The following is a 20415-nucleotide window of genomic DNA, read 5'->3' as shown; positions in this document are numbered from 1 at the left end:
GATCAGGCAGTCTGTTAGTTTCTAATTTGTCCATTAGCCCTAGAACTTCATCTCATCATCTCTACTGGATTCTGGCACCCTTCCTGAAAACAGCAGCTCCAGCGTGAGTAATTGCCCTATATTTCCCTCAGTGAAAACCGATTCAAAGAATTCATTCAGTTTCTCCACAACCTTTTATCAGTGAAAGCTACAAACATGAATAAAAATATGCAATTGTTAATAAAGCTAAAAACCAACTGATTTTAAAAGCACCATAAAAACCCTGATGATTAGGCAGCAGCAGACCTATAGACCAGTCAGAGATATATGCCAACGTCTTTTGCAATCTTGCTTTCGTATCACAAACCCAAGAGGAGCTGAAGTACCATGGTGAAGAACGTCAAAGTAATGGGGGAGGATTGGGGGAGAGAGAAAAATAAGTTTATCAGATTGTCTTTAAAGCTTATTTTACCATGTTTTTTAAAAGTACATAAAAGCCTAGAATGAGAACTTCTTTTTCAAATATATCAGGTTCAAAGTCAACCCATGACTTAGCAGGCTCCTTCCATCTCACACACACATTCCCCTTCCCTTTCAGATGTGGAGCTGGTTACAGTTATTGTCAGCCCAAACTACGTTTTGCACACCTGTGTCCAACTATGGGTTAGAACATAAGAACGGCCATGCTGGTTCAGACCAAGGCCTATCAAGTCCAGCAGTCTGTTCACACAGTGGTCAACCAGGTGCCTCTAGGAAGCCCACAAACAAGACAACTGCAGCAGCACCATCCTGCCTGTTTCACAGCACCGAATATATTCAGCATGCTCCTCTGATCCTGGAGAGAACAGGTAAGCATCATGACTAGTATCCATTTTTACTAGTAGCCATGAATAGCCCTATCCACTCCCCTATTAAAGCCTTCCAAGTCGGGAGCCATCACCACATCCTGGGGCAGGGTTGGATCCAACAACAAGTTTAGTGAAATGCAGTTATTAAGATTCAATTCAGTCTCTCCACCGAATACGCATGTGTACAGCTGACAATAAATAACTGGAAATGCAGTTCAAAGAGCGGGGTGTAAAACTTATTACGCCTAAGCATGTCATAATACCTGTCATCTGATAACAATATCCTGGTGTGGCCTTCACAGCTTGATAAGACAGGCAATATTAATTCCTTATGCGTCAAATCTACTCACTAGTTAATACCAAATTGCATCTGTATAGATGCATTTTTAATGGTTCCCACAATACATATCCAGTACTTCCAAGAAGAGTTGCTTTTTATACCCTGCTTTTCTCTACCATAAGGAGTCTCAAAGCAGCTTACAATCACCTTCCCCTTCCCCCAACAACAGGCACCTTGTGAGGTAGGTGGGGCTGAGAGAGTTCTGAGAGAGCTGCGACTGGCCCAAGGTCACCCAGCAGGCTGCATGTGGAGGAGTAGGGAATCAAACTCAGTTCTCCAGATAAGAGTCTGCTGCTCATGTGGAGGAGTGGGGAATGAAACCCGGTTCTCTAGATTAGAGTCTGCAGCTCTTAACCACTGTGTCTCGACTCTATGCTGAGTCAGACCATCTGTCAGACTGTCAAGGTCAACATTTTGACTGGAAGGGCTCTCCAGTGTCTCTTTCACGTCATCTAGTATTAGAACCAACTAGAGATGACAAGGATTGAACTTGAGATCTTCTGCACGCAAAAAAGATGCTCTACCACTGAGCCATGGCCCACCCCTGACATTGCTCTCTGACATGCTAACAAGATCTTAAAAAACAAAACTCCATTTCCCCAGCAAAATAAAACACATTTCCTTTAACAACCACTGCTCAGGAAGACAAATGGAAGATTAATGTTTGTTCTGAAACCTTCAATCTCTTCTCTCTTTTTTTTTTAAACACCACCACCAAAGGTACTCCTGAGAATTAGAAGAAGAGTTGGTTTTTATATGCCGACTTTCTCTGCCACAAACCGGCTTACAATTACCTTCCCTTCCCCTCCCCTCCCCACAGCCCGGACCTGGATGGGCCAGGCTAGCCTGATCTCATCAGATCTCAGAAGCTAAGCAGGGTCAGCCCTGGTTAGTATTTGGATGGGAGACCACCAGGGCTGCTGTGCAGAGGAAGGCACTGGCAAACCACCTCTGTTAGTCTCTTGCCATGAAAACCCCCAAAAGGGATCGCCATAAGTCAGCAGCGACTTGACGGCACTTTACACACACACACCCCTCCCCACAACAGACACCCTGTGAGGTGGGTGAGGCTGAGTGTGACTAGCCCAAGGTCACCCAGCTGGCTTCATGTGGAGGACCGGGGAAACCAACCCAGTTCACCAAATTAGCCTCCGCCACTCATGTGGAGGAGTGGGGAATCAAACCCGGTTCTCCAGATCAGAGTCCACCACTCCAAACCACCGCTCTTAACCACTACACCAAGCAAGATCACAGGGAGATCGAGAGGAGCTTTTTGCACTGACTGAAGATGCTTATCTGTTTAATTGGCAACAGATTCTATAAAAACCATGAATGGGTGGCACTGAAGGCTGAGATTTTAAAAAGCTAACACACACGGCATCCCCGGGAAGATTTTGGATGAGACAGGAAGAGCTTTGGGGAGATTTAGCTGGCTGTACTTTTCCCATTGAATCACTATTATTTATTACACTGGTGACAAACTGCTCTTCTGAGAAACCTGGCCGCTGTGGCAGGCGTCTCTTGGCTGAGATAATAGGAAGCTAAGTCTTGGCACTGTGTTCGTATTCCGCTGTGAGCTGTTAAAGTTCTCTCCAAAGGTGTGCGTTCAAGACCACTTAACAATGCTTTAATCACCCTTTTGAGCTCACAATCTGGGCTATTAAAGTAAAAGGATAGATAAATTTCTTCTTTCAAAAAAACTTTGGGAAAAATGGGCCTTGTAATCTGTGGACTGAATTAAGGAGAGCAGCCGTTTTATTTTTAATTCATCCAGAATAAGGGTGACTTTACATGGAGGGAGATGGGCCCTGCTAACATATATGAGGCTCTCGAAATTGGATACGGCATCCTGAACTTCTCATTTTGTTTTTAAACCACCGGTGAATGCCAAGCTGCAATTAAGGGGGGGGGGGAGGAAAACACATACACATTAGTAACATGAAACATAACTCAATTTCCTTTCCTAATCAGATTGTGACAAAGCATACACAACCCCGCTGTTATAAAGAAGCTGAAGAGTCACTCCATCCAGAGAGAGGTCTCTCAGCATTTATACTTGTTTTAGAAATATGCAGTGTATAGAATAGGGGTGTCAAACATAAGGCCCGTGGGCCGTATCTGGCCCCTTGGGAGCTCTCATCCAGCCCACGAGCCAGCCGAGGCATCCACCCCCTCCGCTCTCGATCTGGACTGGCGAGGCATGGCCCGGCCCGACCAAGTGACATTTATGTTATATCCGGCCCTCGTAACAATTGAGCTTGACCGCCCTGGTATAGAAGCTAATATGACGTAACAGTGCTAATATATGCTACTATACAATAGAAGGACTTCTAAAACACATTCTTCAAACATTGAGAAACCTGAACTCATGAAGCTTCCCTCCCCTGAGTTAAGTCACTAGGCCATCCTGCCTAATACTACAGGCTGAGCATCCCTTATCCGGACTGCTTGGGACCAGAAGCAGTCCGTATTTCAGATCTTTCCACATACTGGAATATTTTGGAATATCTGATCTGGCTGCTGCGGTGGTGCCCCCCACTCTCGATCTGGCCTTGGAGCCTGCAAGCCACGCCGATCTGGGCCTGGAGTGGGGGAAGCGAGGGTGGCTACCTCGGCGGGCCAGAGAACAGCCCTCAAAAGGCTGGATCCGGCCTGTGGGAGGTATGTTTGACACCCCTGCTTTACACAGTTCAAAGGGCTTAACTGATGTGGGGCAGAGGTACATGAAAGGCCAACACCTCCCACACCATCCAGCCTGCCAGTTAAGATCTGCCTCCCAAGCCTTGCTGTCTGTGCCCCTGCCTTAAGAGGGGAGGCCTGTGGGGACTAGAGGCAGGGCTTTTCAGTGGTGGCACGTTGCCTTTGGAATGCCTCCCTCTTGAGCTTCACTTGACACCCGTCCGTCTTTTCTTTTCACCAGGTGATGGACCACGGGTCTGATTCAGTAGAAGGCAGCTTAACGTGTTCATTGTATGCTGTTCTGTTGCCCTGAAGGATTTTTAATACTGATTATGTTGTTGATTTCATAAGCCGCCTTGAACAGGTCTCTGGAGAGGAACCGCATCGCCTCTCTAAATAACTACATAATCCCCACGTTTCTTGCAGAGAAGCCATGACACATTAAACCCAGCCATGTCTGAAGTATGAGAAAATCTATGAATTGCTCTTTGACACTGGGATCTTTAAAAGATATGTTTGCTTCCAAAGTAAAAGGGTAGGAGCCAACTGATCTCATTTCCTGTCCCGAAGGCCCTTTTGGATGTTCTTCAATTTAGGGCAGTACACTTTTTAATGCCTACATTTTCCATATGGAATAGTAGCTCAGTTAATTTTCCCCAGAGAGAATGACAGCTTACTCTGGGTTTCAAGAGCTTTGGATGAAAAGAAAAATGTTGGAGGTTCATTTAGTTTAATTTCATTGGTGTTTTTTTTTCCTGGAACACTCTTATTTACAACAGACACTTTAAAGAATTAACTGAGAAATGAAAAGGAGGTATAAATATTTTTTAAAAAATGAAATTAACTTATTATCATTAATCAAAAGATGAAAATGAATCTGTTGAAAACCTTTTTTGAGGCCTGGTTAATGCAGGAGTAGATTCAAGATGTTGTTTCTAAAATATAATCATTGATTTCCTTTTGATGCATACCTAATAAAGCCATTTTCACTTCACTGCATTTTTCATAATTACCCAACTTAATCCCATTTCATCTCCAAAACTCAATATTCTGAAGGCTCAAATCTCATAAAGAAAGCAACTAAACCCACAAAGGCCATTAAATGATTGTAATTACAAGCTCTCTAAATCGTAGAACAAGATTACAAGGTCTTTAAATCATAGAATAAGATCCCGTCCACAGCATGCAGGTCACCTGTGGATCAAACCTCCATGATTCTAATCTCTCTCATCATCCCACTTTGCTTCATTGCTTTCTTATAGTCTACCCGTGTTCTTTGCAGGAAGTAATCTAATGGACCTGACCCAGAATATCTATCTACTGCAAACAATATGAAGTCATCAGACAGATGACTGAAATACACATTTTGAGAAACACAAGGTTGCCAGGGGACTTCTAAAGAGGAAGTAGGTACAAAAGTTATGTGGAGTAAAATTTTCCCCGTATCCTGCTCGCCTGCCCCAGAAACTCAAGCCAACTATCTATGTGTTTGTGTGTTTTACAATGTGACAACATCAGAAAACAGGGAAAGTTGTTACATGTTCCAGAAGGGAAGGCTGCGGAACATGACAGGGGGATGCCAAATTCAGTGGCAGCCCTAGGATGCCAAATGCCCGGTGGTGGCGGGCAAACCCCTGCCAATCCACCCCATTGCCCGCCGACCAGCTGAGGGTTGGGGGGCAAATGTGCAAGCACGCCTGCACACCACGGCATGTCACTTCCGGTTTACACCCGGAAGCGCTGCATCGCGAGGGGCCTTTTACTACTGTGAGTTTGAGTGGTCAAGGGCCCCTTGCAATGCGGCACTTCCGGGTGTAAACCAGAAGTGATGTGTGTGCGGCCGCACGCGCGATCCCCTCAGCTCTGCCCCAAAAGCCTCCCGCCGGAGGACAGGGGGGACCTGGCAACCCTAGGCAGCCCCGGGTTTTTTAGTAGATTAAGTTCCATCCAGTACATAAAGCATTCAGCCCATTCAGGATCTATATCTTTGTTGCCAAGGCTGAGGTTTCGTAAGTACACAATCTCCCGCCAGCCTAATTTTATTTGTTCTTACAAGTGCACGCCATATACTTCATTTCCTATCCCCGTTGCATAATAACACCGTGTGCTATAAAACAGCTGCCACATTTCCTCCGAGATTATTCGGCTCATTAAAAAATATCACATTTTCATATTGTATTTATATAAGGCACCAACTTCCTCAACTGATTAAACAATCCCAACAGCCTTGTCCTCTGTGAACCTCCCTCACGTCGAACCGTGACTGCCACCCAGGAAAGGACCTCGCCGAGTTGCTTCCATACCTCCCAGGAGTTGGGTACCCGGTGTACTTTTAAGTCAAGAGATAACGTTACTACTAGATACCTTTAGTGTTACACATCATGCTTTCATCCCACCCTTTAAGGAGTTCCTGGCAGCACGTGCACCATTTCCTCCTCCCGTTCAACATTGTCTGGAAACTTCAGTTAGCCCAGAATGCAAGACCGAGTCAGCTAGCTGGCATGGATGACAGGAAGTGCGTTATAGCAGTGCTTGAAGATTCTTGCAGGCTGCCCGTTTACTTCCAGTCCCAATCCATGGTGTTGGTTTTGGGGAGGGGCCGTGGCTCAGCGGTAGAGCCTCTGCTTGGCATGCAGAAGGTCCCAGGTTCAATCCCCGGCATCTCCAGTTAAAGAGACTAGGCAAGGAGGTGATGTGAAAGACCTCTGCCTGAGACCCTGGAGAGCCGCTGCCAGTCTGAGTAGACAATACTGACTTTGAGGGACCCTTCCAAGGGTCCGATTCAGTATAAGGCAGCTTCATGTGTTCATGTGACCAGGGGTAGACTGGTATGCAAAAACAGCTCTTGAAGATTTTCACTGGCTGCCCGTTTATTTGCAGTTCCAACCCATGGAGTTGGTTTGGACCACGGGTGGACTGGGATGCCAAAACAGCTCTGGGAAAGGGCCCCACCCAGCATGGGGCTCAGGCCATCAGCCGCCATTGGCATCTCCCGCCCACCTTATATGGGGCAGGGGCTGCCACTGACTCTGGGCTGGGGTGGCCCCATCAAGGAGGGCACACACACCCCGGCTCACTAGGACCTTTCCTGGTGGTCGTATTAGCCAATACGCCCCTGGTTTTGACCTATCAAGCCCTACACAGCTTAGGATCAGAGCACTGAAAGGACCAGCTGCTCCCACACAGTCCCTACCCAGGAATTCTGCTTTTCGTCTCTGGCCTACGTTACATTTTCCTGCATTCAAAGGCACGTTAGGAGGACAAGGAAATAGGGCCTTCCCCATGGTGAATACATAAACTGTTGTAGAGAGCCAGCATGGTGTAGTGGTTAAGAGCGGCGGACTCTAATTTGGTGAACAGGGGTGATTCCTCACTCCTCCACATGAGCGGTGGACTCTAATCTGGAGAACCGGGTTCGATTCCCCGCTCCTACACATGAGCAAGAGACTCTAATCGGGTGAACCGGGTTGGTTTCTTGACTCCTGCACATGAAGCCAAATGGGCGACCTTGGGCTGGTCACAGCTCTCTTAGAGGTTTCACAGCCCCACCTACCTCACAAGGTGCTTGTTGCGGGGAGAGGAAGGGAAGGAGATTGTAAACCAGTTTGATTCTCCTTAAAAGGTAGAGAAAATTGGCACATAAAAACCCAACTCTTCTTCTTCTTCTAGACTCCCAAAAAATCTTGTGGAATAAGCCAGCCTCAGAATCTGAAGTCTACACTACACTGCCTCCTATATAAATCCATAGCAGGTGAGCCTGTGAGCACCTTTGGAATTCTGCCATGGTGTGGAGGCCACAGCAACAAAACGGCTGCCATACAATGGCTGCTGCAGAAGACGGAGCCAGTCACAAAATGATTGCCAAAGCTCTACTTCAGTGAAAATCCTTTTGCTGCTGCCAAAGCAATATTTTAAAAACTCTGCCCAGCCAATCAAATCTCCAATAGTCAACCAGAAGCCCTGCTGGGCAAAAGCTCTACCCAGCCCCACCCACTTCCTAAAACCACTTGGCAGGCACCAGAAAAGGTGGTGGCTGACACCATGGCACCCATGGGCACCACGCTGGGGACCCCTGATCTGGAGAATGAGAAGGTGTGCATATATGACTGTGATGGTGCTGGGTATCGAGAGGCCAAACAGTTTTCATTAGTCCACCATTATGCACAAGCATAACAGATTAATTGTAAAAGCGTGCAATAAGTAGTCAGGACATAATATTGTTAACGGCTTGCATGTCTTAGTGCTCTGGCACTTAACGTAGGTTTGAGCCAGAAGAGTAAAATGGAAACAACAAGCACCGGGTCATTCCTGACCCATGGGGTGACGTCACATCTCGACGTTTACTAGGCAGACTATGTTTACGGGGTGGTTTCCCAGTGCCTTCCCCAGTCGTCTTTCCCTTTACCCCCAGCAAGCTGGGTACTCATTTTACCGACCTCGGAAGGATGGAAGGCTGTGTCAACCTTGAGTCGGCTACCTGAAACCAACTTCCATTGGGATCGAACTCAGGTTGTGAGCAGAGCTTGGACTGCAGTACTGCAGCTTACCACTCTGCACCACGGGGCTCCTAATGCATTACACAGAATATAAAGTGTGCCGTTGACCTGCAACCAATTCATGGCAAACCCAGGAAGCTCATGGGGTTTTCAGGGCAAGAGAAAAGCAGAGGGGGTGGGGTGGGGGGAGGTAGTTGTGAATTTCCTGCATTGTGCAGGGGTTGGACTAGATGACCCAGGTGGACCCTTCCAACTCTATGATTCTATGGTTTGCCATTGCCTTCCTGCGCATAACAGCCCCAGTCTTCCTTGGCGGTCTCCCATCTAAGTACCGACCCTGCTTAGCTTCCGAGTTCTGATGAGATCAGGCTAGCCTGGGCTATTGGGGCTGCTAACAGAATATGGACTAATAAATAAGGTAATCCGAAAAGTTCAAACCCATGTGTACAGGCAATCATAACAAATACCCAATTCAGGATGTAAATATTATTGTTTTGTTCAAAAGAAGTACAGAGTTGGTCCATGACTACATTTTGTTTGTTTGTTTATTTAATTTATATCCCTTCCCAGTCAAGGTCGGGCTCGGGGCGGCTTACATCCAATATAAACACAACCATGTACAAGTCAAATAATCACAATAATACATATAAATTACCATTAAAATTTCCTTTAAAAAAATTTTTTTTTTAAATTTCCCAATAAAAATCTAGAATTGTAGTAGAATTCCACATCATGTCTATTCAGTCAGATTGTTTTAGAAGTTAGTTTAATATATGGATGAATACAAATATAATGGTCAATTAAAGTATCAGATTTTTACATTTAGATTTGCTGTCAGTAAGATGCCTAACTGGTACCCATTTTTGGTCAGTCGGCAGAATTAATAAACTTGACTTGACTGGTACCCATTTCAGGGGGGGGGAGACTTCGGCGCAGTCCACATCTGCAACAGGAGATGGTAAAATGGACTGTGCCACTTCAGATCACAGGGGAAGGAAATAAATTCTTAAATGCTCCCTTAAGTTAACAATTACCTGCAAACAGAAAGCCAGCCATGTAAGATAGACTTGCTCTTTCATGAGTGGTCTATTTGCAAAAGATTTTTTTATTTTGTTTTATAGAATGAATCATGCAAAAAAGGGGGGCACACCTTGCCTGAAGTAGTATAGTCCACTCTATCACTATTCCTACTTCCCTCCACTCCATGTGTGACTTATTTATGAACCCTTCACATCATGCCCTGACCTGGATGGCCCAGGCTAGCATGACCTCGTCAGATTTCAGAAGCTAAGCAGGGACGGTCCTGGCTAGTATTTGGATGGGAGACCACCAAGGAATACCAGGGTTGCTATGCAGAGGAAGGCACTGGCAAACCACCTCTGTTAGTCTCTTGCCTTGAAAACGCCATAAGGGGTCACCATAAGTCAGCTGCGACTTTGATGGCACTTTACACACACACATCATGGCAATTAATGAAAATGTGGTAGCTCTCATGCGTAACACCGCAAACATTGAGAAGACGCAGAATGGAACAAAGGTGCACAAAACCATGGCACAGTTGTGATCTTCTCACTAATGCCCCACCCCCTTAAGGCACAAGCAGACGTCATTAAAGAGGACACTAATAAAATGTTAAGGACAGAAAGAGAAGTAGGGCTGCCACACACCCCACACACACACACACATGTGGTGAGACAATTTACAGCTTAACGTACATTTCCCAGCATGATGAAAGTGGCAATCTGTGCTTTCCTTTAGAAGTTTCTGATTTTTGTCACATACTCTGCAGAGAACTTCTCTTGGGGAAGTCCTAATGAAAGTAATGACTGTGTACAGAAATCCAGGGGTGTGCTTTTGCATCTCCCATGCTTCTTAAGAACCAGCCTTCTGCAAGAAACATTCCCCATCAACTATGCTTCGGTACCAAGTGGCTTCGAAAACAAGCTTTTGTGGGGGGGAAAGAGCGAAGGAAAATATGTTTCTACACAACTTCAGCATCCGGTCCCTGAGCAACACAGGAATGGAACAACAAAAAAATGGAGGCCTCAGACCTCATTTAGAAGTGGCCTAAAATCAAGGATGTTATCATAATTGGATGCATTCAGTCATATACCAAGGGAAACATGCTATTGAGATGGGACAAACACAGATCTGAAACTCGCCTCAGTGACGGTACTTTACTCTTGAACAAAAAAGAGCAAAGGAAAATACATTTCTACACATTTTCAGTATCAGGACTGATGAACAATCTAGGAATGGAGCCCCAAAAATGAAAGCCTCAAACCTCATTTTAGACAGTGGCCTAAAATCAGGCACATTATCATAACAGGACACAGCCAGTCGTGTGCCTTAGGTACCAAGGGAAGCACGCTATTGAGATGGGACAAACGCAGATCTGAAACTCACCTCAGTGACGGTCCAACAAAGTACTGAGTGCCCCCATGGCTCACAAGTGAAAAATGAGGTTAAATTTCTGCCCATTTTTTGACGAAGAGGGGCTGTGGCTCAGTGGCAGCCTCTGTTGGGATGCAGAAGATCCCAAGATCAATCCCCGGCATCTCCAGTTAAAGGGACTAGGCATGTAGGTGATGTGAAAGACGTCTGCCTGAGACCCTGGAGAGCCGCTGCCAGTCTGAGTAGACAATACTGACTTTGATGGACCAAGGGTCTGATTCAGTATAAGGCAGTTTCATGTGTTCCTGCCATGTAAACAAGTCTTATAAGGAGCATCAGACCCTATCATGCAGTCCTTTCTCTCCCTTTTCCTTAGTGTCACAAACCAATTACTTACTTCCTCTTTCTACGTTTACTGCTCTATCACAACCAGCAAACTCTGTTTTGGGCTGGCCCTGCCAACTGGGAATAAACCAAGGTGTGCAGTCCTGATTGGCACGGAGAAGCACGAGTAAGCCATAACCTTTCCTGTTCGGATATGAAAGGCAAGTTACAGTTCGCCAGGCAGGATCACACAAGAGAGCACAAGGACCGTTGGAGTCTCGTTTGCTCACTGGTGCCAAACCACAGCTTGTAGCTCAGCCCAAATTAAGCCACTGTGCTGTACTAATGTGGTCTCTGCCTCCATCTAGTGGACAGAGTCAAATATAACCACTCGATTTGCTTGATCATGGCTGACGGCCACTCCACATGGTACACATCTAAGACCGTGGCTCTTAACTTTAAATCTATTGCCCGCCCCCATAAAAATGATGTTGAATAATTGGTATAAATATCTAAAGAAAGGAAGAAATATAATAATATAATAACTGAACACCCCCTAGGCTGTAAAAATCACTCCAGATAAGGCAACTTTATACAGGCATAGATCACGATGGGTAGCCGAGTTAATCCGTCTGTAGCAGTAGAAAAGAGTCCAGTAGTTCGGCTCAATTCTCATTTGTTGAGTGCCACTATTGGAGGGGCCTAGGTGGGGATATCTAGAATTTTATCCTCAAGGTGGGGTGGACAATACAAAACAACCTTCCTCCAACGGCCAACAGAAGCCATGCAAGGGAGCGGGGGAGAAGGGGCTGCCTAACATTCCAAATGCCCCCACCCAATTTACCTCCCAAAAGTTCTGAATTCCACTGCCCCAAGATCAGTATCTCTTGTTAGGTATTTTCTCTGTACCCCATCAGAAAATCATTGAGCTAACATCATAAAGGTGTACACACAAAGTGTGAATGCAACAAATACATTATATAGGGACATTGCCTGGAGAGAAATGAAAGGGTTGCAGTTCCCCTGCTGAGATGAAGTGACTACGCCTCTAGCCCTCCTGGGTCTAAGATCAAGACGTCAACCCTGCATGGTGAGTTCCAGAGAGTTATTCTGGTAGATGTAGCTAATAGGGGCTAAATGACTGGATTCAGACTGAAACCCCAAAACCCAACAAGATATAATTAAAGTGATTTATTAAAAGAATGTACAGGAATATACAATATAAGAGCAGTGAACAGTGAGGATAAAATAATAAAGCAAAATATCTAAGCTAAGCAAATTTACAAGCATTGGTCCTAGATCCAGATGTTACCTGACAAAACTGAGCCCAACAGCATTTCAAAATCCAAAGCAGGGGCTCCGGCCAGCCTGGTCCATCAAGAAGTGTCCCAAAGTTAGATGTAATCCAGACAAAGGACAAAACTAGAATGAAAGATCTTTCCTTTATGCCCAACGACACTCATTGGCATGATTCTAGTTGACCAATCAAATGTATGGCCAATGAGGTAACTTGACCAATCAAATATGTTAATACACAGGTGACCCACAAATCAGATGAGTGAGACCATATACTCTGCAGCTGTAGATGGGTCCCTAAACTCCCTCCCTCGTGGTTCTTTGGCCTTGAAACTGCCAGGCCTAATAGTCTGACCATCACCTGCATCTGCCTCCCATCCTTCCTTGTCTCACTCTTTGAAGGTACAGTCAGCTTTACCTCGAGTTCTCAGAGAAACTTCCATGATTTCTGCTAGGCCTCCGCCTGAACCAATATTTCAGAACTGACAAGAGACTACTAGGTGAGCTAGTCTCTTGACCAGCTCTGACTCTCACCAGCTCATACCTCGAAAATCTTGTTGGTCTCTAAGGTGCTACTGGATTCAAATGTAACAAAATAGTCAGCCTTATTAGTGCTAGGCCCAGAACCTATTGGAATTATTTAGATTGCCAGAGTGCTCAAGGCACATACACACAGCACAGGACCATCTGGTTTGTGTGTGCTGCTACAAAACGACACATTCAGTACATAGCATTAACCTGCACACATCTGAGTCCTCTTTCAGGGGTTTTATGGTTTTGTGGGTTACACAGCAATTGAATCACTCCACGCACAACAAGAAGCCAAGCCCACTTTCAGTGACCCCGATATATATTAAGTTTAATGCTTGCTGCTGTTGGTAGGGCACCACACAGAGCTGTCCAGATACAAGGACTTCAAGGATGCAAGAGCTCAGATGGCAGCGAGTTACCCCCATGCCCAGTCAAAATTAAGAACTCTTACATGCCCAGGGTAATGCTAATCACCACTTTGGTGTCAGGGAGCAATTTTCCTCCAGGCCAGATTGGCCAGGGATCTTGAGGGATTTTTTTTTTGGCCATCCTCTGGGCATGGAGTAGGGGGTCATTGGGGGGGTGGGGAGGCAGTTGTGAATTTCCTGCATTGGACTAGTTGACCCTAATGGTCTCTTCCAACTAGGGCTGTCAAAAAAAAAAAATTCGGTACAGTTCGGATTCGGCCGAATTTGACCCTTGTGGGGTCGGTACGTGCCGAAGTCCGAACTCCCCCGCTTCGGATCCCCGGTAATTCGGGGGGATCCGGAGTTCGGGGGAAAATTCGGCCGAAGCGCGCCTTCAGGGATTCGGCCGGGAGGCGCAGATGAGTTTAAAGGGCAGCCCGCCCCCCTTCAGCGGGCTCCACTGAAGGGGGGCGGGCTGTCATTTAAACTCATTTGTGCCTCCCGGCCGGGAGGCACAGATGAGTTTAAATGACAGCCCGCCTCCCTTCAGCGGGCTCCCCTGAAGGGGGCGGGCTGTCATTTAAACTCATCTGTGCCTCCCGGCCGGGAGGCACAGATGAGTTTAAATGACAGCCCGCCTCCCTTCAGCGGGCTCCCCTGAAGGGGGGCGGGCTGTCATTTAAACTCATCTGTGCCTCCCGGCCGGGAGGCACAGATGAGTTTAAATGACAGCCCGCCTCCCTTCAGGGGAGCCCGCTGAAGGGAGGCGGGCTGCCCTTTAAACTGATCTGAGCCTCCCAGCTGGGAGGCGCAGATCAGTTTAAAGGGCAGCCCGCGCCTTTCAGTGGGCTCTCCTGAAGGGGGGCCCGAATTGGCCGAATTTATTCGCGAACTCCCGAACTCGCTGAATTCGGCCCCCCCCGGTTGCCCGCCAGATTTGAGTTCGGATCCGAAATCAGGGGAAATTCGGTTGATTTTCAGTTCGGACCGAACCGAATTGACAGCCCTACTTCCAACTCTATGATTCTATTATTTCCTTTAGCTCTTTACAGTAGTGGGTTTGGTGACTGTCCAGACCCTTTCAGTGCACCCTGTCCCTTTTCTCAGCCCAGCATGTGCACAGGGCTTGGAGCAGAGACAGGGATTGTTTTTATTTGTGGTGGGCTACAGCTAAGGTAGGAAAGTGTGCAGGGGATTCCTGTTTATCTTATGCAAGCCTCAAAGCAAGTGAGAAACTGGGATGAGAACTAACCTCTCCTCCAAGCTCTGCGACTTTGCCAGAGAGAGGAGGTGGGGTTCATTTCCATTTGCACCACAGTTTGGAGGAAGGAAGACAAGGCAGGAGTTTACCTTTTCCAGACTGCAGCATACAGGAGAGCTCAGGGGATAGAATGTGTGTTGCTGAGCTTCCTTCTCGTCTGATGGCGAGGAGCCCTCGGTTTTAGAAAGCGGATGGGCAGATGCCTGGCAGACAAGCTTCATGAATTTGGGGAAGTCATGTAATGCTGCCCAATTGCCTGATGTTAGGCTATCTTGAGCACCTATCAGGCTTCTACTCTCCTCCCTGCTGCTCCTTCCCCCTTTCCCAAGCACATTCCCACTTCCCTTTTAGTTCCAGAGCTCACGCACTGAGCTGTCACTGCGGTAGTTAGAGAGTTGGACTTGGATGGCCCAAGTTCAAATCCTCACTTTATCTCGAAGCTTGCTGGATGACAGTGGGCCAATGTCAGCCTAACCTACCCTACAGGATTGTTGTGAGAACCAAATACAGGACGGGAGAGCCATGTAAGCAGCCCTGAGGCCCTTGGAGGAAAAGCAAGACAAAAAATAAATCCATCGAAAGGTAAAGGTAGTCCTCTGAGCAAGCACCAAGTCATTACTGACCCATGGGGTGACGTCACATCACAACTTTTATTAGGCAAACTTTTGTATTCTGCCAAATGTTGTTATGCCATAAAGGTATCTGAACTGATTAGGCAAACTATGTTGACGGGGTGGTTTGCCATTGCCTTCCCCAGTCATCCACACCTTACCTCTGCACTGTCCATTAATGCTAACCTTAGGCTTAAATTCAATGGCCCCTTTCCATTTGTGGAAGCATCTCCTGCTCCCACAATTATTCCTTCCATTCACAGCAGTGGTCTTCCTCTAATAGGAGACTTATTCTGTTCATGGAATAGTGAGTTAAGAACTATATTTATATCCAACCCAACATCAGCACCAAAGTGCTATTCACAAACCTGCTTCTAACTAAGGTTGCGAATTATGGTTTGGTGCTAACCCAGGCTAGCTTGAAGGTCAGTGCAGACATAACTATAAGCGAAGGGCAGAGATGACACACACAAGAGGAGAGTATGTGAGCTTGCAGAATAATAATTATAATAAGAGTTGGTTTTTATATGCCGACTTTCTCTACCACTTAAGGAAGAATCAAACTGGCTTACAATCACCTTACCTTCCCCACAACAGACACCCTGTGATGTAGGCCTGTGAGAACATGTCTAACTACAAGTAGACGATCAGGGAACATTTTGTCTGCACTGGATCTTTGTGAGCTTTACATTTTCTAAACCTGGGTGAATCTCATATTCTCTAGGCAAGGTTATCAGAAACACAACGCAAACACCAGAAGAAGTCAGCCACCAAGAGAAATGAGAGAACATAACCGGTACCTTTCGTTTTCTGCCAAAACTGCTCCTTCCGCCTTCAGCTGTTTACTTTTTGCCAAACAGTCTTCCAGGAGAAGTCCCTTTTTCTTTTTTGCCTCCGGCAGCCAGTCAGCCTCATCACCATCAAGGCCCTGCTCATCTGCTGCCTGAGCTTCAAATTTCTGTGATGTTACCTTTGATACTTTCTCCCCAATCTTCCTCTTCCACCCGAAGGAAGCCATTTCTCAGAACTGAAAAGAGTACATGTTATGTTTTTTTACTCGCATCTTAAAACTAGAACTGAGGTTACAAGGCAATCCACTGAAAAAGGACTTAATTTCTATAAACAAATTCTGGCACAGATACACAGTTTCTATACACCCATGCAGAATATAAATCATCTATCTAGTATCTTGTCTGGGCTTGTGGATCTTTCACCTCCTAAGACATAACCACTGGATCTAGGCAATGGGGAAACACCCACGAGTTGCTTTCCCCATTGAGTAATTTAGATTGTAAGCTTCTTGGAACAGTGACATCATATCACTTACATGCAAGGTGCCAGATAAAGGAATTAGCACTTCCTGATCTCTACAGAAGCTAATAATTGATCCATGTTGTTTTGCCCTGGATGGCCCTAGCTAGCCTGATCTCGTCAGATCTCAGGAGCTAAGCAGGGTCGGCCCTGGTCAGTATTTGGATAAGAGACCACCAAGGAAGTCTAGGGTTGCTATGCAGAGGCAGGCAATGGCAAACTACCTCTTAACGTCTCTTGCCTTGAAAACCCTTTGGGGTCGCCATACGTCAACTGTGACTTGACGGCACTTTCCACCACCACGCTTTGAAAAAACAACCACCATAGGTCAGTGATCCCCAATGTAGCACCCTCCAATGCACTTTTGCTTATTTGATGAAGCATTTCTCCTCCAAATCCAAGAGCTAGTCTTGGCTTTCCTTCACTTTATTAGAGTAGGAAGTGGTGCAGAGAATGCCCATACATAAACAGCTGCCTCCATCATAGGTTAATGCTTGGCTTAGAACTTTCCACTTATTTGTGATCAGCCCCTACCCCCCATTAAGTGCTTCTGCAGCACCAACTTCCTGTTCTCAAAATTCTAAACACACCCACAGGCTCAAAGATTGGGGACCCCAACTTAGGTTTTGCAGGCAGAAAGCAAAACAGTTGCCTCATGAGGTCACTCTTCCTCTGAGATACCATCATGTCATTCAGACTCAATAAATGCAGCGTATTCCTATCCTACTGCTGGTGTTAAATAACTTAGTATGCCTACAATGATTATGTTTTCACATACTTTAGTAAATGTTCACTTTTCTTAACAAATACAACTGACTGTTGCAGAGAGATACAACTGACTGTTGCAGAGAGATAACACAATCTGTACATTTTGCATTTGTTAACATGAACGCTTGAAGCTGCCTTATAGCAAGCCAGATAATTGGTCCCTTTAGCTCAATATTATCTACTCTAACTGGTGACATCAGCTTTTCAGGGTCTCCACCTGAGAGAAAAAAATCCCCCCAAATGCTGACCTCAGGTCCTTGAGCTAGAGGTTGCCCTCTTATTATCCCTTTGGTTGACAGTTTTTGCTTGTATGCCTGCTGTGTATACATTTCTGCTAAGGTTTCTCCTCAATCATCTGATGAAGTAGTTTGGTTAATGCGTAAAAGTGATGCCAGTGAACCTGTCTTTCTAGTCCTTTGAGACTTCTTTTTTGGGGTACCACAATCAATCTGGTTTCATACGGGGAGCCATGTTAAGTCTGCAGCAGCACAACAGACTCTGAGCCCAGTAGAGGCCAACAAAATTTCCCAAGGTATAAGCTTTCAAGAGTGAAAGCTCACTTCATCATATATAAATGAAGGCCCATCACCCCTTATAACCAGGTCAGAAGGTAAGGGCTGATGGATCTTCATTCTATTTGTATCTGACAAAGTGAGCTTTGAATCATAAAAACATATACCTTGGGAAATGTCACTCTGTAAGCTGCTACTGGACTTTTGTTCTACAATAAATCTTGTGTCACTGGCAACCGTAATACTCTTCCATAATACTAGAACACGGGGTCATCTGCTAAAGCTGGAGGGTGAGAGATTCAAAAAAGATAAAAGTATTTTTTCACACAACGCATAGTTAAATTGTGGAACTCCCTGCCCCAGGATGTGGTGATGGCTGCCAGCTTGGAGGGCTTTAAGAGGGGAGTGGACATGTTCATGGAGGAAAGGGGTATTCATGGCTATTAGTTGGAATGGATGCCGGTCATGCTGCATACCTGTTCTCTCTAGTATCAGAGGAGCATGCCTATTATTTTGGGTGCGGTGGAAAACGGGCAGGATGCGCCTGCTGCAGTCGTCTTGTTTGTGGCTTCCTAGAGGCACCTGGTTGGCCACAGTGTGAGCAGACTGCTGGACTTGATGGGCCTTGGTCTGATCCAGCAGGGTCTTTCTTATGTTCTTAACCAAGATCAAGTTAATTCATGCCATCGTATTCCCTATTACTATGTATTGGTGTGAAAACTGGACAATGAAGAAAGCTGATAGGAAGAAAGTAGATTCCTTTGAAATGTGGTGTTGGAGGAGTGTTACGGATACCGTGGACTGCCAAAAAACAAAAACAAATCAGTGGCTTATAGATCAAATCAAGCCCAAACTGACTCTAGAAGCTAAAATGACTAAACTGAGGCTGTCATACTTTGGTCACATCATGAGAAGACACGAGTCCCTGGAAAAGACCATCATGCTAGGAGAAGAGGAAGACCCAGCAAGAGATGGATTGACTCTATAAAGGAAGCCACGCCCCTCAATTTACAAGACCTGAGAAAATTCACAGTGGGTAGCCGTGTTTGTCTGTCTGCAGTAGTAGAAAAGAGCAAGAGTCCAGTAGCACCTTAAAGACTAACAAAAATATTTTCTGGCAGGGTATGAGCTTTCGTGAGTCACAGCTCACTTCTTCAGATACAGCTAGAATGTGAATCCATCTGTCTTTAAGTAGAGGAGAGATTGGAAAGAGAAACTGCTGAATTACAGTTGATATTCAAACTAAAGGCAATGCATTTACCTGGGCTGAATAAAGACCTTGCATGCATGGCTCATGACCAATGCTGATTTCTCCACACCCATCTCTCCCCTGGACATCACAGACTCTTCTGTATACCCCACCTCATCCCATCACGCCTGCTATTCACATTTACGTACTGTTAACATTTACATACTAATGCTTGTCTGAATTCGCTCTCCTCTACTTAAAGACAGATGGATTCACATTCTAAGCTGTATCTGAAGAAGTGAGCTGTGGCTCACGAAAGCTCACACCCTGCCAGAAAATATTTTTGTTAGTCTTTAAGGTGCACCTGGACTCTTGCTCTTTTCTAAGACCTGAGAAAGGCTGTTAAAAATAGGATGCTTTTGGAGGACATTGATTCATAGAGTCGCCGTGAGTCGGAAGCTACTTGATGGCCCTTAACACACATGCAAATCTTTTTTTTTAATAATTTTTTTTTATTTTTTCCCCCAAAATCATTTCATATTCCATTATACATAGCCATTAATTATATTGTAGCAGTATTTTCTTATCTTATAAAATGTAAATTTCTTTAACTTCCCCTCTCCCCTCCTCTATCTCTTTATTATCATTGTTGCTCTCTTTGTAATTATTGTCACACACATGCAAATCTTGTAGACCTTTCCAGTCCCCTGCTTTCACCATCTTCAGGGTAGTTCTTGCCCTCTTCCATGCACGCACTCCCCATTCCTATAAGCAAAACCCAGGATCATAAAAGGAGAAGGGGCTTTGAAGGAAGGACCCTCTACCCTTGGGGTGAGGCCAGGACTCAGAAGGACATTGCCTTCCCTCAACCCCAGGGGGAGAGAAGAAGGGGCAAGGCGTTACCTGAGGCCTCCTCTCCAGAACTGCCTTCTCAGCCTGGTCACCTCTGGATTATGCCCCGCCCCCCCCCGCGGAAGTTGCGCAACCGGAAGCAGCTGCGTTCTGAGAGCTTGGGGAAAGAGACCACAGAGACTCCAGACAGTCCTCATAAACTCTTCCGGTTTGCCCCGGAACGGGGGTGTTTCCAGGCCCAGTATACAGGGCTGTTGCTATAGAGACGCCGTGGCCTAGAGCGGCGCCACTCTGCGCCCATGAGCGGGGCCAACGGCGGTTTTCAACGGCCAGGTAGAACGACGCTCTCGTTCTCTTCCTGTGGAGTCGACGGCGGGCGAGTCCAGAGGTCGATACTACAACTCCCAGAATGGCGCGGGAGCCTCGCGACTCGGCCTTTAGGGAGAATGTGCCGAAGAGCATGCTGGGTGATGTAGTATGATCGGCTTTGCTTTTTGTGTTTAAAACCCTCTCTTGCGACTATTGCTGGTCATTGGCTGTTACCGCACTAGGTATTCCCAGCGATGTATCAAGAGTTTGGAAATGTTAGGGGGGGAAAACATCGCTTTAAAAGGGTT

At 46.0% G+C, this 20415-nt stretch overlaps 1 protein-coding gene across 1 annotated transcript in view; it reads right to left on the bottom strand.

Moving 5' to 3' along the window:
* Window positions 1–19912, bottom strand: part of TTC33 (tetratricopeptide repeat domain 33) — a 36276-nt gene extending 16364 nt beyond the window's left edge. Inside the window, exons 1-2 of the mRNA XM_056847858.1 lie at window positions 19850–19912; window positions 15967–16193 (exon numbers count right to left, since the gene is read on the bottom strand). Coding sequence (XP_056703836.1) covers window positions 15967–16184 — 218 coding nt within the window. The 5' untranslated portion in view covers window positions 16185–16193; window positions 19850–19912. The remainder of the gene's footprint in view (window positions 1–15966; window positions 16194–19849) is intronic.
* Window positions 19913–20415: the final 503 nt, after the last annotated feature.

The sequence above is a fragment of the Euleptes europaea genome, chromosome 4 (genome assembly GCF_029931775.1).
Source record: "Euleptes europaea isolate rEulEur1 chromosome 4, rEulEur1.hap1, whole genome shotgun sequence".
Classification (NCBI taxonomy): Eukaryota; Metazoa; Chordata; class Lepidosauria; order Squamata; family Sphaerodactylidae; genus Euleptes; species Euleptes europaea.
The sequence above is the reverse complement of the archived record's forward strand: the minus strand, read 5'-3'. Positions and strand labels throughout refer to the sequence as shown.